This window comes from Columba livia, chromosome 1, assembly GCF_036013475.1.
Source record: "Columba livia isolate bColLiv1 breed racing homer chromosome 1, bColLiv1.pat.W.v2, whole genome shotgun sequence".
Taxonomy (NCBI): Eukaryota; Metazoa; Chordata; class Aves; order Columbiformes; family Columbidae; genus Columba; species Columba livia.
Window position 1 is genome coordinate 173,996,250 of NC_088602.1, and position 17,311 is coordinate 174,013,560.

At 43.1% G+C, this 17,311-nt stretch overlaps 1 protein-coding gene across 4 annotated transcripts in view; it reads left to right on the forward strand.

Moving 5' to 3' along the window:
• The window catches only part of MYH9 (myosin heavy chain 9), a 71,694-nt gene extending 55,205 nt beyond the window's left edge, over positions 1 to 16,489 (forward strand). For all 4 annotated transcript variants that reach the window (XM_065047952.1, XM_065047943.1, XM_065047948.1 and 1 more), the window contains exons 21-41: positions 319 to 450; positions 1,073 to 1,279; positions 1,785 to 1,922; positions 2,423 to 2,546; positions 3,373 to 3,544; positions 4,135 to 4,347; positions 4,711 to 4,855; positions 5,391 to 5,597; positions 6,581 to 6,685; positions 7,919 to 8,071; positions 8,503 to 8,751; positions 9,216 to 9,428; positions 10,139 to 10,351; positions 10,711 to 10,872; positions 11,534 to 11,662; positions 12,007 to 12,095; positions 12,298 to 12,421; positions 13,564 to 13,772; positions 14,197 to 14,305; positions 14,622 to 14,794; positions 14,965 to 16,489. In XM_065047952.1, the coding sequence (XP_064904024.1) occupies positions 319 to 450; positions 1,073 to 1,279; positions 1,785 to 1,922; positions 2,423 to 2,546; positions 3,373 to 3,544; positions 4,135 to 4,347; positions 4,711 to 4,855; positions 5,391 to 5,597; positions 6,581 to 6,685; positions 7,919 to 8,071; positions 8,503 to 8,751; positions 9,216 to 9,428; positions 10,139 to 10,351; positions 10,711 to 10,872; positions 11,534 to 11,662; positions 12,007 to 12,095; positions 12,298 to 12,421; positions 13,564 to 13,772; positions 14,197 to 14,305; positions 14,622 to 14,794; positions 14,965 to 15,082 (3,384 nt within the window). In that variant the 3' untranslated portion in view covers positions 15,083 to 16,489. The remainder of the gene's footprint in view (positions 1 to 318; positions 451 to 1,072; positions 1,280 to 1,784; positions 1,923 to 2,422; positions 2,547 to 3,372; positions 3,545 to 4,134; positions 4,348 to 4,710; positions 4,856 to 5,390; positions 5,598 to 6,580; positions 6,686 to 7,918; positions 8,072 to 8,502; positions 8,752 to 9,215; positions 9,429 to 10,138; positions 10,352 to 10,710; positions 10,873 to 11,533; positions 11,663 to 12,006; positions 12,096 to 12,297; positions 12,422 to 13,563; positions 13,773 to 14,196; positions 14,306 to 14,621; positions 14,795 to 14,964) is intronic.
• Positions 16,490 to 17,311: the final 822 nt, after the last annotated feature.

Consider the following 17,311-nt stretch of genomic DNA (forward strand, 5'->3'; position numbering starts at 1 on the left):
AGAGATCGGTGGTGTTTGCTTTTTGTTTACATTGACCTACCTGGGAATTTTCCCACTGTATGAGGGTCTGGAATTTATGCAACCCTTTCCTGATGAAACCCATCCTAGAGAAAAGTTGGGCAGGCAGAAAGTGTGTTGTTGGCAGAGTAGATGACATCTAGTCCTCTATGATCCTGCCAGTGTTCACAACAAAATAATTGGTCAGACCTTCAAACATGACATCTAAAATGTTGTTCTATTTGGTGCTTATCAAGTACAAGAGCATTTCTTCATGTTTTCCTTGCTCCTTATGTCTCATTCTCTTGGTTTCCCTTTCAGGTGAAGCCCCTCCTGCAAGTAAGCAGACAGGAAGAGGAGATGATGGCCAAGGAGGAAGAACTAGTAAAGGTCAGGGAGAAGCAGCTAGCTGCAGAAAATAGGCTGAGTGAGCTGGAGACTTTCCAGGCCCAGGTGAGTTTGCAAATCTCATGTGTAAAAGTCATTCTCTCTACCTGGCCAACTGCTTGAGAGCTTCTCCTTTGCTTTATTGGTCTGATAGACAAGCTGCAGGATTCCAACCTGTTGAAATATGTGACTTGGCTGCCATCTTGTTTGATTTCCTTTGCCCTTCTTCCCAGCTCAGTTCCTCTAGGAGGTCATTTTTTACAGTGACCACCTAATGTCCTTCTGTAGAAGAAAGTCTCCTTTGTCTGAGTTATAGAAAGCTGGTTGAATTCAGCCTTGTCATTAATTAATGGAATCCTTTTTGTTTGGAACACAGAAGGTGGCAGCAGGATTATTTTTCTGTAGGACTGATAATTATTTGTGTTACTTTTGCAGGGGAAAACTAGACCATCTCCTTATTTCAAATGGATATGGTCTTGAGAAATTTGTTAAGGCTAACGTGGTTACACTGCATGGTTTGTGAAAAAGAAACACTTAAACTGTGTTTTGATATTTAGCTTTTGATGAGCAGCAGGAGACTACTGCAATGATTAAGATTTTAACTGTGGAACACAGGAGCACATAACAAATTGTGAAGTGCTTTGGTAAATTGGAGCTTGTCTTATTTCTGGCTTTGTGTTCAATGTAGCTAATGGCAGAGAAGATGCAGCTGCAGGAACAGTTGCAAGCAGAAACTGAACTCTGTGCTGAAGCTGAGGAGATAAGAGCCCGCCTGACAGCCAAGAAACAAGAACTGGAGGAAATATGTCATGACCTGGAAGCAAGAGTCGAGGAAGAGGAAGAACGGTGTCAACATTTGCAGGCTGAAAAAAAGAAAATGCAGCAGAACATCCAGGTAGTGTCTTAGGAATGCTGTCTCTTGTTTAGTAAGGATGATATTAAGGGTCAGAATGATTCCTTTGTCTCAGCTTAGAGGGAAGTAGGAGACAGAGAGGAAAAATAAGCATAGAAAAATCTATCTGTGGAAACAGCAATAGAACACAGCGATTCTGTTGCTGAGCCTGAGGCGTTCAGTCAGTCACCTGGAATGAACTATTCCATTCTTGAAGATAAAGGCCACTTGTCAAATAATTGGACAAGTCTTTGCTTAAGCCAGATGTGTTAAGAATGGTAGCATCCTTCTTTGCAAAATAGCATTGTTTATTCTGCTAGAAAACTTGTTCATTAGAATGCAGTATGTTGCATTAAGTCACGACAGAGATGTCACTTATGGAAAGTATGAATAATACCTTGAAGGAAGGGTAAAGAAACCTTGCGAGTTCCAGTGTTGCTACTGTGCTGTTACTCTGGTTAGTGAGCAGCACTGACAAATGCCTTGCTTTTCTGTGGATGTTGCGAAGGAACTAGAGGAGCAGCTTGAAGAAGAGGAAAGTGCACGGCAGAAGTTGCAGCTAGAAAAAGTGACCACAGAGGCCAAATTGAAGAAACTAGAAGAAGATGTGATGGTTCTGGAAGATCAGAATCTCAAACTGGCCAAGGTAAGACTCCTGCAGTTTCTTATGCGGGCTAAAGATGCACGGATGTTTCTCCTGGAACCACCCACTGAACACTGACTTTTCCCATATTACGAGAAAACTTATGAATTAATTCAATCTTGTCTTTGGCAACTCTGACCTGAATTTTGGAAATTAGCTGCCTGCCTGTATTCTTTGCAATCAATATTGTATGATATTTAAACAGCCTTGGCTAAATAACGATTTATGAGCAAGTGTTTTCCGATATATTGTTATGCCAAATGGTATCAAGGTATTTCATAAAAAGACTTCCCTTTCAGCTTTGAAAGGGCTATCAAATACAGATCTTTAAATAATAATTTATTTGAATATTATCTGTAATCCCGAAAGGATTCCTTTTGTTCCAAGTTTCCTCGTAGCAGGAGTAGGCACTCATGATATTGACATCTCTAAGCACAGTCAGCTCTGGAAAAATCTCCTGTAATTCCAGCAGCTGCTTTGACACTGCCTTTTCAATTCTGCAGGAAAAAAAACTGTTGGAAGACAGAATGTCTGAATTTACAACAAACCTGACAGAGGAAGAAGAGAAATCTAAGAGTTTAGCCAAACTCAAGAATAAGCATGAGGCCATGATCACAGACCTTGAAGGTAGTTTTGGGTTTTGTTGTTTGATTTTTTGTTTGGTTTGTGTTTGTTTTTAAAGACAGATCCTGCAAAGGACTTGCCTGTTTAGGTGGTTTCTTGTTAAAATGTGTTGAACTTCAGTTTCATTTCTAGAGCTGTAGTCCTCTCCAGTTTCTGAGGGGTTAAAAATCAGTCTATAGTGTGTATGCTATTGATTGGTTTGCTAGAGCTGTTCAGTGGCTGGCTGAAGGTTATGTGCCTCGTCAGCTGAGCCCTTGATCTAAATAAAAATCCTCTCCACAGCAGCAGACCAATGGAGAAGAGAGGCTGGTTCTCTTTCTTCTCCAGCTGTGGAAGTGTCTCCACTTTTCTACTTCCAGCAGCATCACTCTGTCAGGGTTAGTGTGGTTTCTGATATACCGTTTGCACAAGTTCTTCAGAGTTCAAGGCACTTCATCTGGAGACTGCCCAGGCTGACACGGCAAGAGTGAGCCTGTTTAGTTTCAGTAAAGGGAGAGCAGACCTTGTGTTCAGCGTCACGTAATGAGTGCTTATGCTTGGGTGGTGGGGCTGTTGGAAGAGACTGGCATTGTTTATTACAGTGAAAGGGTGGAAGGAGGTTTGGCGCTAAGATGAGGGAAAGGGAAATTGCCCAGATATGCTTTGAGTGCAAACTATGGGGGTAGCTGCATGAATAGGTCCTGACAGAATAATGCATTCCAGCTATAGTTTGGACAACTCTATTATTAGGAAAGAAGCTATTGCTGAAATAGCTTTATTTTTTCTGCTCGTACAATGTTCTTTGAGTACGTGTCGTCTGTATAACTTAACGTGTCCCCATCTCCATCAGAGCGTCTCCGACGTGAAGAAAAACAGAGGCAAGAATTGGAAAAGACTCGTCGAAAGCTTGAAGGAGACTCCAGTGATCTGCATGACCAGATTGCTGAGCTGCAGGCTCAAATTGCAGAACTCAAAATGCAGCTGGCCAAGAAGGAAGAGGAGCTGCAGGCAGCCTTAGCTAGGTGAGAACCTGACCTGTGGGTTCAGGGACTGCCCGTCTGGGAAGTATTTCTTGTCTTGTGTCGCTTTGGAATAGGGACTAAACAGCATCTATGGCTGTTGTATTTCTGTGTATGTGAACTGTTAAGATCCACATCCTCAGCATCAGAGTTCTTCGGGTGCTGCTCACTGCCACGTTCTCTTTACAGAGCTGGACTATGAATGTGATGTGCACCACTGCACATGTGTCACTGGAGCAGTAAGATTTCAGAGCAGGTTAAAAAATAGTGGCAACACACTGTCTCTTTGGTACTTGCTGTATTCCTCTCCTCAGTAAAGTGTCTGATTTCCAATGTAAAATGGTGCTTTCTCTTCTGCTTTCTTCTGTTGTCAGTCTCTCTCTGTCCCCTTCTTTAAGGTAAGTAATCGTGCTCTCTCAATATTGGGAGATAGAACTTAGAGTTTGTAGATGATACATGGTTCAAAGTTTGAATGTAATATTGTAGAGCTGACCAATACCAGCTTTTTTCTTGATTATTCTTGGTAGGACAGGTGGTTTTCGTTTACATATGGTTCAAATCTGGCTCTGACCAGAACCTTATGTTGAACACAGGGTGGAAGAAGAGGCAGCTCAGAAGAACATGGCCCTGAAAAAGATCAGGGAACTTGAATCCCAGATCACTGAGCTGCAGGAAGACCTGGAGTCAGAGAGAGCATTCAGGAATAAAGCCGAAAAACAGAAGCGGGACCTGGGAGAAGAGCTGGAAGCATTGAAAACAGAGCTAGAAGACACGCTAGATTCTACAGCTGCTCAGCAAGAGCTCAGGTAACTTCAACATGTAGCTGTGTTGTCTTATTTGGTGTTGCTTTTGACTTTTAAAATAAATGCTACTGCATCTAGTTTCTTGCCAAAGCAAGTCTTCGCTTTTATCAGGGTAGGCTGGTTAGTGTTAGTGAGACCCCTGGAACATTCATACTTCCAGGCTATCCCTACTTAAGCTGAAAGTAATGCTGCCAAGCTTGCACTCAAGAAGGATGCAATGCTAAGTTCTAACTTTGAAATGTATCTTTATAGCTTGTAGGGCTAAACAGACCTTGGCATTTTTCTGCATTAGAGATGCTACTGGCGGATATACATGTCTGTTTAATTCTCTCCCTGGCATCTAAATGGAACTTCTGATTTTTGCAGGTCAAAGAGAGAACAAGAAGTAACTGTTTTGAAGAAGGCGCTTGAAGATGAGGCAAAGACTCATGAGGCTCAAATCCAAGAGATGAGGCAGAAACATTCACAAGCTATTGAAGAACTGGCAGAGCAGTTAGAACAAACCAAACGGGTATGTGGAACAGCAAACACAGGGCCAAAGCAGTCAGCCTCCCTGAAGTGATAGCTGCTCTGTGACCATGTCTTAAAGCTGCAGAAGAACATGAAGTGTTCATGATAGTAGGCTTCCAATACATGTGCTCTTCTTCTCTTGATAGATCTATGATTCTATGATAATTTTTCACTACATACATGAAGTTGTTTTACATATTTTCATTCTTTTTATTTTTTTCTTATTGGGCATGTTATACTGCATAGCCAGGACATTCTTTTCACTGCTAGCACTTGTTGACTTGTACAACGTTTAATTTGGAAATCTGATGGTGCAAGACTATCTGCTGTATTGTTGTCTTCTCTTATTATTTGTCTCCTGCTTATCAGTGCCAGGCTGTTCAATTTTTTTTTTCCTGAGTAAGCCATCTACAACTTAGCTGCTAAACATGCAACATTAGCTTGCTTGTTAGATAAAAAAAGATGTACTCAGTGGAAGGATCCTGCCATATCTAAAAGGGTTTTGCCTTTTTTTTTTTTTTCTCTCTCCTCTTTAGGTGAAAGCAAATCTTGAAAAGGCAAAACAAGCTCTGGAAAGTGAGAGGGCTGAACTGTCCAATGAGGTGAAGGTTCTTCTGCAGGGCAAAGGCGATGCTGAGCACAAGCGGAAAAAAGTAGATGCTCAGCTCCAAGAATTGCAGGTGAAATTTACAGAAGGAGAAAGAGTCAAGACCGAACTGGCTGAGAGGGTTAACAAATTGCAGGTGAGTGGCACGGTTTTCCTATAGCTTCTAATTCAGCCCAGGGATAGAAAGAAAAGGTTGTAGGGTGGTACCTCCCCACATAGCTAGTTCAAAATTCTTGTTCCTCCAGAGGATAAAGTTCCTACAAAAAGCAAATCCCATCTATTACTTCCCAAGGACTATGCAAACTCCTCAACTCATTGCTAGGACAGGACATTTGGGTTGAAGTTCCTCCACATGAGCAGCAGACCTGAGAAGGTGAAGTCACCCATTGCCTTTTGAGTTTTGCAAGCCTTAAAATATCAGCATATCCACTCGCTTCCCTTCAGCATGTAGCTGTTTGTACAGTACAGTTCTGTAAATGTTGAACTGCCTGTGAACCTAGAGTGGCATGAACACTTACGATTGTGTAACTAGTTTGGAAGACAGTGTCTTGAAGCTTTTAATGTGGTTGATGGTGATGAGGGGGTAGCTCAAGAGTGATGTTGAAATTTAGGGTCTCCTTCTCCTTTCTTCAAGGGAACAACAAATGCCTTTGATTCACACCAAGCATTGTCTTCTGCCTTCTTTATGGAGGATTGTCATTAAAACTTGAGCATTGCCAGTGCGTGCACTCTCTTTGGGGCTGTGAAAATCTAATTCTGAGACTCTAGTTACAGCCCTGAAACAAATGGTATAAAATAGAAGAGAGTTAGTTTAATAGAAGCTTTTAAAACTCCGGCTACATTGTCCAAAATCTCATATAGGCCTTAAAAAAAACAAGAACAACCAAAACCAGAAGGCTATTGCAACAGAGGTGATCCCAAGTAAAAATCTGTTTTCACCTTCTCACATGTCATCCCTGGAACTTTGAAAATAATGCATTAATTCCTCTGAGAACACACATGCCTTACTGTTGAGAGGTGCCTCAGTTATCATTTTTGGGTCTCGTAGCTGCTCACCTGTTCCTGGCTTTGTTTTTACTGATGCATTTAATAACCGATACTCTGATCTCTCTCTTTCAGGTTGAGTTGGACAATGTCACAAGTCTTTTGAACCAGTCTGACAGCAAATCAATCAAATTGGCAAAGGACTTCTCTGCTCTGGAATCACAGCTTCAGGATACACAGGTGAGAGCTTTGGAAGCCAAGGCATCTGTGTGTGGTGCAGCCAGTGTCCTTTACAAATTCTTGAAGTCAGAAATCCCTCCAGACACCATTAAATACTGGATATACAACACTTCAAAGGATTGGGCCTGGCTTTTATTGCTAAGGGGCTATATTGCATGGTATGGAGAGCATTTCTACAGAAGCAAACTGTTCATCTTCCTTCCACTTATCCACATGTGGAACATATATAACTTTCCCTGTCTTCGATTTAGAAGTCCTCTATCATATTTCTGCTTGAGAGATCTTTAAGGCTAGAACTGCACTGGAATGCTAGGTTCTTGTTTGGGATCTTCATAGTCAGTGTTTGGCAGGGGTTTGTGCGTGTGTGTGATTTCCAGTAAATTTGTAAAGTTAAACAGAAAATTTTATTTCCCAGTAGATGTTGGAAGTGATAGATTCAAAAAATCTGGTATTTTTTCAGGAAAAAGTCATGGTTAGTCTTATACTTTGGGATGAAACAACCATTTACAGTTAATAGAATGTGACACTCTTTGTAAAGCATGCAGTACCAAGCAGAAGGTTGGAATGGAAAGGAATGGCGCACCAAACCTTATATACTAAGTAACCTTGAACAGTCATTGATGTTCTGTCTACTTATTACACTTTTTAAAAAACAGACTCAAAGATAGTGCACAAAACAAAAAATGATGTGCTAGTTTGAAGACTGGTTCTATTAGTCTCTACAGATACTTCCGCTCAAGCACTGGCAGCGTAAGTCAATAAATGCTGTTGGTGCCCTAAGTTGGTAAATGACAGTGTCTTAAAATTCTGCCAAGACCAGTGTTGGTTTTAACCATGCTGGATCACTGTAGCCTGTTGTCTGCTGCTTTGATACTTGAATATGAGAAAGTCATGTAGCAGAGTATAGGCATATTATTATTGTGAAAGGTTTTAATGCTTTGTGTGCTACTTGGAGGACTCCAGAAAAGACTGGGGATGGCCTCTGTGGTGAAGTAGGATACTTTAATCATTAGAGCATACGAAAGAATAGGACCCTTCTGAATATTTTGTTTCTATACTGACACGCTGGTAGACAATTATTTAAATTCTGTCTTAGGTTGTCTTATCTGTGAAATAAGTTGCATACTTCAACTGAACTTCAAAAGTACTCATTCTGGAGAGAGTGGGTGAGGATTTGTGAGCCTTTAAAGCCAAGGAGGAGTGCTGAATTCCACTGGGGTGTTTGCTTTTTAGGAGCTGCTGCAGGAGGAGACTCGCCTAAAACTGAGCCTCAGCACTAAGCTGAAGCAAATGGAGGATGAGAAGAACAGTTTCAAAGAGCAACTGGAAGAAGAGGAGGAGGCGAAGAGAAACCTGGAGAAACAGATCTCTGTTCTTCAGCAACAGGTACAGAGTCTGCATCGTGTAAACCAGTGCCTTTTGGGGACTGGACTGGATGATCTTTCGAGGTCCCTTCAGTCCCTAACATTCTGTGATTCTGTGTGATTCTTTTGAGAGGAAGCCTAAGTGCAAGTCTGTCTTGAAGGAAGTAAAATCTAAATGCAAAATTGACTTCTAGTAACAGAACCTTTTCTGGGAGAGGGTGGTCCTGCTGATTTAGGTGAGAGAGGAAAATAAAGAGGTCTCAGATAATCATACAAATTGCTTGTAGATTTCTGTCCAGGAATTCCTTTGGGAATTCTGTCATATAGTTTCATTTGAGGGGGCAGTAGTGCCTTCAGAACTGAGCAGACTTACTTTCTCACTTCTGGTGCCAGTAAACTACACATGACATTATCTGTGGCATGGCTTCATGTGTGATCTTTTGTGTCCTTCAGGCATTAGATGCAAAGAAGAAAATGGATGATGGTCTGGGCTGCCTTGAGGTAGCAGAGGAAGCCAGGAAGAAGCTGCAGAAGGACTTGGAGGTCCTGAGCCAACGTTATGAAGAGAAAACAGGTGCATATGACAAGCTGGAAAAAACAAAGACCCGCCTGCAGCAAGAGCTGGATGACCTCGCTGTGGACCTGGATCATCAGCGGCAAATTGTTTCCAACCTAGAGAAGAAGCAGAAGAAGTTTGATCAGGTAGGACTTCAGTCATTGGGCATTCAGTAGGTGCGTCTTATTGACAGGTCTGCTTTAAGAATGCCTAGGCAATGCTACTTGGAGAATGCATATTTATTTCTGACCTAAGGCATAGCATATAGAGTGGAGAAATAAGTTTTCATAGAAGTAAATTAATTCCGTTCCATGCATAGGAAGTTTAGTGATGCCTCTTCTCTTAAAGGATAACTTTTATATCAAGATCAAATTCAAAGCATTTTTTGCAGGGTGTCTTTGAGAGAAGGTTGGAAACCTGGGGAATCATTTGAGATCAGCCCAGTTATTAAAAGTGGGATGGCATGCTTCATTCTTTGAAGCTGCGTTTTCTTGGTTCCTTCTATCCATGGCAGAACACTATTGAGAAGGCACTAATGAAAAGATGCATGTTTACCTTTTAAGAAAATGGACAGTAATTTCTCAGAGTACTGATGCTGAGCTTCTTGCAGCTATTGGCAGAGGAGAAGAACATCTCTGCCAAGTATGCAGAAGAAAGGGACCGTGCTGAGGCAGAAGCCCGTGAGAAGGAGACTAAGGCCCTCTCCCTGGCCAGAGCCCTGGAAGAAGCCATAGAGCAGAAAGCTGAGCTGGAACGAATCAATAAGCAGTTCCGTGCAGAAATGGAAGACCTGATGAGTTCAAAGGATGATGTTGGGAAAAGCGTAAGTATGAAGTTAAAATATTTGGGCAGGAAATGTCACACAGGTGATACTGTCTGTTTAATACTGCAAAAAGCTTATGCTATTGTTAACACAGAGGAATGCAGCAGAGAATACAGGACACATTGTGAGTTTGTGAATTTTATGTTTGTATTAAATTAGTAAGTGGGAAAGATGGGTTGGAAGAGCCTGGAAGTAACCCAAATGAGGTAAGAGCAAACCGAAAATTAACTGGTATCGTTGTGGCAGAGATGAACGGATGATGTGAGCCTGGTATGTAAAATACAGGGATTAGTCAGGAAACAGAAGACAGTAACCCTAATATTTCAAGACAAAAAAGAATGTTATGATGATCAGGAAACAAAACTAAAAATTCAGAGGCTAAATAGTATTTTCTTGAATTCTGTCAGAATCAGAGATGTCCAGCTCTCATAAGACTGCAGTAGGTCAGGACTGGGCTAACGATGCTTTTCTCTTTCTCCCCACCACCACACATACATGATCAGAAATAGTCAGTAATCATGATTCATGCTGGCAGCTTGCAGGGATGCGAGTAGCTGGCTTTGAGAGGTATCTCTGCCCTAATACAAAGGACAGATGCAGTGTTCTTGTATCTTATCCTAAGAGAAAAAAAGTCTAAGAACAAGCCACTCACATAAGTGAAATTGTCTGTATTCTTTGAGGAAATCTCACATGTGGGTACTGTGCTGTAGGTCCATGAGCTGGAGAAGGCTAAGCGAGCCCTGGAGCAGCAGGTGGAGGAGATGAAGACACAGCTGGAAGAGCTGGAGGATGAACTGCAGGCCACAGAGGATGCCAAACTGCGGCTAGAAGTGAACCAACAGGCCATGAAGGCACAGTTTGACCGGGACCTCCAGGGACGTGATGAACAGAATGAAGAGAAGAAGAAACAGTTGATTAGACAAGTAAGAATTGCTCTGTAAATCCTGAAAGTATTCTGTACCTGTACACAAAGGCACTTGTGTCCAAAGATGGTTAGACAGACACTGCCAATGCAGATTCTTGTTAATGGTGGCTCTCCAGGCCGTGCTGCAAAGCTCTAAGAGACTTTCCCCCTTGTGTGTGTGATTGTTCAAACAGCCTTTGTCTAATGAAGGAACCCATGTGGCTTTATTAGTGAGGAATGTCAGCCTCATCTCCCTGCCAGAAAGCATGAAAACAAGTCACATGCTTGCACTTATGTACAGTTTGAAACAGGGATGCGAAAAGCAGCTGTTGGGTAGTCAAGGAGCTGAAGCGCTGATGCGGGTATTTCTCCATACAGGTGCGGGAGATGGAGGTGGAATTGGAAGACGAACGAAAACAGCGCTCCATTGCTGTGGCTGCCAGGAAGAAGCTAGAGATGGACCTGAAGGATTTGGAAAGCCATATAGACAGTGCTAACAAGGGTCGTGAAGAAGCCATCAAGCAGCTCCGCAAACTGCAGGTGAGAAGCTTCAGCTGTTTTAGCTGTCAGTGTAGAGCATTTACCCAGGGAAACAGGATACAAGATTTCGCCTTATGAGAACTATGCATCAGTGTCACAGGAGCAGCAGAACCTTGTAGTAATTTAGCGTGAAAGATTTATTGTCATTGCAAATATCCTCCTAACCCCGATCTGCCTGTTTAACTCCCTGGGAGACAAGCTGTAGGAAATGTCTACTGTAGCACTTGCCTCATGTCAGTGTTTTTGGAAAGGATTATGGAACTGCAAAGCTAGAAGGACTTAAATATAATTTAGGCCTCCTTCTGCCCTAAGACAGGCATTTGTCTGATCTGTTCTTAGGAAAAACTCCAAAATAATCCCTAGACTGTCTATTCCATTCCTTTACTAGAAAGCTTCTCGTACCCTCTCTTCCCAGCTCCCCGTATCTGACAATTTTTTTTTCCTGCAATTGAAGCAGTCCTGTTTGCTTCCATTACTACTTCTCTTTACCTGTGAAATGGGAAAAGGATGGTTCCTTTTGTTTTTACAGCAACCTTTTTGGTAACTGAAGATTAATGAATCCCTCTTTCCGTTTTCTTTCCATGTTTCCTGTAAGACAAACAAATCCGATTTGTTAATGTGAATGTTCTGAAATGCATCCTTTTTTATTCTACCTTTTCAGGCACAAATGAAGGATTACATGCGGGAACTGGAGGACACACGTACTTCCAGAGAAGAAATCTTGGCACAGGCCAAAGAAAATGAGAAGAAGTTGAAGAGCATGGAGGCAGAGATGATCCAGTTGCAGGAGGTAATGGAATATGCATACAAGTCAAGGCTTTGTTCATTTTCTTGGGCCAAGAACTAAATGTAGCGCCTAAGCTTGAGTGACTATTTCCTTTCTTTTGTACTTTTTGCTCTGCTCAAATATGAAGTCCACTTCAAAATGCAGAATTTAGCCCTTCCTTGACAGCTGTGATAGGACTGTGCAAAACAAAGGAAGCTGTAGGGTGGGTGGGGAACAGACTGTGTCTAATTAATTAAGTCTGGATCTAGCTGGAAACCATACCACCTGTTACCAGTAACTACTTTTTCCTATGCTGCATTAATTGGTAGCTTCCCATTGGGTCACTGACAGTCTCGTTTTCATTCCAGGAACTTGCAGCTGCTGAGCGTGCCAAGCGCCAGGCCCAGCAAGAAAGGGATGAGCTGGCTGATGAGATTGCCAACAACAGTGGTAAAGGGTGAGTAATGTTCTCTGTTTAAGGGTGGAGGAGCTGGTTTGAGAAAATACTTTGCAGGCTGTTATTTTTATGTAGACTGCAGCATGCACTATATCCCCTCTGCTCTTGAAAGACTGAACTTATTTTGTAAAATTGGAAGAGGTGAATTTTCCTCAAGGCACTAATGCCACTAATGCTGCTTTAATGATTCTGTCTCCTATAGAGCACTGGCCATGGAGGAAAAGAGGCGCCTGGAAGCCCGGATAGCTCAGCTGGAGGAGGAGTTAGAAGAAGAACAGGGCAACACAGAGATAATCAATGACCGGCTCAAGAAGGCAAATCTTCAGGTACCTGTTGAGGCTGCATGTGCCGGTAGGGGTTCTCTAGTCCGAGTAAACTGTCAAACTGCACTCTCTGAGTAGCGCCAGCTGCTGCTTTGTGTACAGCACAGGCCCACAGAAATCTGTAGGTGTGAGAAAGGTGAAACATCTGAATATCACAGCACAGAAAATAGAGTGGCAGTCAGAGCTGATGTTAACTCATTGGTTTTGATCATTTAAGTCATTGAGTAGCTGGAACAATCTTGCAAGTTTATTTAAAACAAACAAATAAACAAAAACCCCAAAACCACAAAAAAACAAACCAAACAACCAAAACAAAACCAGAAGCCCCTCCCAGGCCCTTTTTTTTTCTGTATTAAAGGGATTATGAAAAAGATGATCTCTAGTGTGCTGTTCCAACTTGGCATGCTGAACAGTGCCACAAAGTGTTTGGAAAATGACTTTTCTGCCAGTTCTGTGCTTCCTCAAATGGGCTAACCATATGGAATTTGTTAGGCTGCTATAGAAACCATGATCTTAATCTGCTTATTCTCCAACATGTTTTATCTGCCCAACTTCAAGAGTCAAGCGCCTTGTTTTCTTAGCACTCCAAAGCCAAGGAGCGAGGCTGATGGTTTTCCAAATGGCTCGTTCACTCTGGTGGATGAGAACATAGTTCTCTGCTCTGTTGACTGTCAGCCAGAACCCTGGCTGCAAAGTGGACAGAGTTCTTGCCCTTTCATCTTTGAAAGTCAGTATTTTTAAGCTGCTTCTTTGTAGTGGTAGTAGACAGACAGCAAATAAATTATAAATTACTAAAGCACACGTATTGGATCCACTTGCCTTGGGATTTTTGTAATTCGCCAAGGCTGATAATTACTGTGTTAAGTGCCAAACCACAGCCTTCACTCCAGAGAGCATTGTACGTGATTGGCAAATTTAGCCCTAAGCGGAGGTTGATAAACCGGTTATTCAAGGAATTACTTTAAAAATCTGGGTAAACTAAGATATTTTGAGAAGTGCCCTGCCTACAGACAGCATCATAGTTATTCCAGGTATTCAGCTCGCCCTGAGGGTCCTTTTTCTTTGCGTGTCAGCATGTGTCTGAGAAATAAATCAGCCTTTCAGGAGGGAGCGCTCGATATGCTGAGTACTTCTTCTCTCTGCAGATTGATCAGATGAATGCTGACCTGAATGCTGAGCGTAGCAATGCACAGAAGAATGAGAACGCTCGCCAGCAGATGGAGCGCCAGAACAAGGAGCTTAAGCTTAAACTGCAGGAGATGGAGAGTGCAGTGAAGTCCAAATACAAGGCTACCATCACGGCCTTGGAAGCAAAGATAGCCCAGCTGGAAGAGCAGCTGGACATGGAGACAAAGTATGTCCTAGTAGAAACTCTGTCTGTTTTAGAAGCCTCTGCTCACTCTGGGATTTTGAGCTCTTTTGAACAAATTCAGATTTGTCTGAGTGAGGGCTTCTTCCTAGGTATGCTGGGTAGGATGGAAGTAAGATCTTGGCAAGATCTTGTTTTTCACTGTAGAGATTTCTAGCTTCCTCTGGATTTAATCACTCCTAAAACTCTGGCTGTGATACACTTTCTGCCCTTCTGTAGCTTCAAGAAGGGTCATATCTGTGTGACATGGGTGCCTTTTGGTAATTTCTGGGAAGAATTGCTTCCTGTCCCCTCCTTTTCTAAGTTAGGAGGACTTGGGCAAGTTAGAAACAAGGAAGATAGCAAAAGTCGGGTCATCTTGTTGGGGGCAACAGGAGATAAGTTCTTGTCTATCGTTATTTCTGTGTAGGGAGCGCCAGGCTGCCAGCAAGCAGGTGCGCCGTGCCGAGAAGAAGCTGAAGGATATCTTGCTGCAGGTGGATGATGAGAGGCGTAATGCTGAGCAATTCAAAGATCAGGTGCGTATTTGCAGCGTTGGTGAGTCTTCTGGTGGGAGGACTTCCCTTCATTATCTGCATGAAAGAGGGTTCTAGTATTAACCTTCCTACAGATTTCTCTTCTTTCCCCTGACTGTGATAATGACAAGATGACTCATGAAAATGTAATGCTTTTAAGGAAAAGCTTGGAGCTGTCAAGTCCTAGGCAGCTCCCTTCAGAAATGGAAGAGGGAGCTTTGGAAACTTCTTTTTGCTGCTCTAACTACTGTGCTGTAACTCTGGGGAAACATTTATCTCTCTTGGTTTTGTTTGGTTTTTTCCCCCATATACACGCCAGGCGGACAAGGCAAACATGCGCTTGAAGCAGCTGAAACGCCAGCTTGAGGAAGCAGAAGAAGAGGCCCAACGAGCCAATGCATCCCGTAGGAAGCTCCAGCGGGAGCTGGAGGATGCCACTGAAACAGCTGATGCCATGAACAGAGAAGTCAGCTCCCTGAAGAGCAAACTCAGGTAAGGTGCAGCATTTGGTGCAGTATGTTGGCAGCTGGTCCAGCGGAGTCTTGCTTTACTTGCTTGCAGCAAACAGCGGGGCCAGGTTCTTTACCTCTTTCTGGAGCCTGCCCCGTCTGGTGAGCTCAGTGAAACCCTGTGTCGCTGACATTCAGTCTCTCCTTCCCCAGGCGCGGGGACCTGCCATTTGTTGTGACACGTCGAATTGTCAGGAAGGGCACAGGAGAGTGCTCCGATGAGGAAGTGGACGGCAAGGCAGATGCTGGTGATGCCAAAGCTACTGAATAAGTCCTCCCATTTGACCCAGGTTATACATGGAGTGACCCATCCACCCTCCCCTTTTCCATTGGACTGTCAGCAAACCTTCTCCTCCCAAATTGGCTGGGGATCTGCAGAGCAAGCCCAGCTTTGTGTATCTGGAGCCGTTGGGCATCTGTGTTCCTCGTTTCCTCCTCTTTCCAGTTTCCTAATCCTCTTTGTATTTAATGCCAAAGAGTTGGGGCTCTGAAATCTGACCAGCAGTTTGGCCACTACAAAGGCCTGTAGAACTGTCCGTGCCATGTCTGCTGGTGAATCCTTACACAGTTTGGAGGGAGCGGGGTTAGGGAAAGATTATTTTTGCTGTAAATCTCCTTTTGTCTTCAGATTCTAGCTGCAGGGAAGCTCCTTCCTGTATTCTTTCCCCTCCCCCTTTGTTTGCTTTCGGCAATCATGTTCAGTGACCTCAGATTTCTGCCTCTTTTAATCTGCCCACCCACATGGTTTGGGAGCAGTTTCAGGAAAAACGGTGTGTTTTGGCCATGGCAGTTTGCCCTTTCTTCTTTCACATGTTTCCAGGGAGGGGTAAGGAGGGAAGCTCCTCTCGGGACCAGTTACCTGGAGGACTTGCCAAAGTTGTCTTTTTTCTTTTTTGTTTTATTTTTCCTTTCATTTTTACTGTCTGGACAGATCTCTGAAGTGCAATGATGTCCTGTTAGTGTCTCTGCCTCTGAGCGGTTTCATCTACGGTAGTGTGGACCAGTAGTTAATGACAGGCCAGGGTGGCAGAACAGTGTCCTTGTGCTTGTCTGAGATTCTCTGGGGGACCAAATATATTTAATGGTAATAGACAGAATCTAGGGGAATTTAATAGGGTAGTGGGCAGAGGGCAGGGATGAGGGGAGAGAGATCCCTCTTTTATGGACCTGTCCAAGCCTCTTGCACCTGCCCTGTAACCAGGGGTTGGGATTAGTTATTGTGCACCATTGACTAAGAGTATATTAAAAACCCTTTAATCTGCACAGATATATGTAAGGCCTTTGTATCTCTCGTAATAAGTAATTAAGAAAAAAATAAAGGTCCTTATCACTGCCTTTCTATTGGGACCATGGTTATATAAAGATAGTCTTTACTTTTCTACACTGTACACTGGTTGCTGGATTTACCTGTATTCTTAACCATATTGTATATGCTGCATTTAGACCTACTTATGAGCGAAGTAAAAAATAATTAAATATGAAGCGCCATACTGTATGCCTGAAGCGCTCTAAATGCAGGAGCCTCGTGTCCCAATTGCTGTCACAGAAAAAATTAAAAGTTTTTTTTATATAATGAAAGTGCCTTAGCATGTGCCTCAGCTGTGTGTCACCACTACAGTCAGTAATGGTTTACCGGTGCTCCACTGATGTTACCAATAAAGATTATCCATGTGCTGCAGTCCGTGTGCCTGTGTTGCCATTCCCTTCTTCCCCAGGTGTGGTGAAGACCCTCCGTGTTGCCTCCAAAGGCTGCAGTGTCAGAGCATCGGCCTGTCCTGTCAGCAGTGCTGAGGGACTCTCTGTAGCTGAAATCAGGTATTACTGGGGCAGCTGGCAGTGGCCGACACCGGGGATTTCAGAGGAAGGTGATGCACCTTGTTTGTGCTTTCAGAGAGCCACCTATTCAAAATGTGAGGCTCTGGATTCGAGCTGAGCTAGTTCTGTTCTTGGCCTGACGATGGTATTTCTGAGTCTGTAACTACAACTGTGCAAACAAACTCCTTTCTTTGCTTTTATTTCCAATCTCCGGAGTCACTGGACAGTAAGGTTAGTAGAGGAGGTGATCAATATGTATAGAAATCTATTTCATCAATGGATTGGCAAAATTGCCTTTCATTCATCTTCCAGCTTGTCCCCAGAGAATCTGCATTTTGTAACATTTTTGCTAGAAAATGAATAAGGAACTTAATGCTTGGAAGGAGAAGGCATAAAGATTCACCAGGTGCTGCTGCATGTGTGGGTGTAGTTGCATGAGGGGGTCAGTGTGAGCATGAACAACTTTTGACATTGTGTTACAGAGGCCGCAGCTTTTACAAGCCTGAATAGAGATTAATGAGTATGGGGATGGAGGTGCATTGGTGGAATGTGGGCGCTGCTGTGCTGTCTTGCACGTGCATCGTTAGGAATGGAGTTACTCTTGTCTGGGAGTTTACAGGTTCAGATACTTTTAGTCTTTTTCCAAAGTGATTTGCAGACATGTAGGGTACCTTTGTGAAGGTAC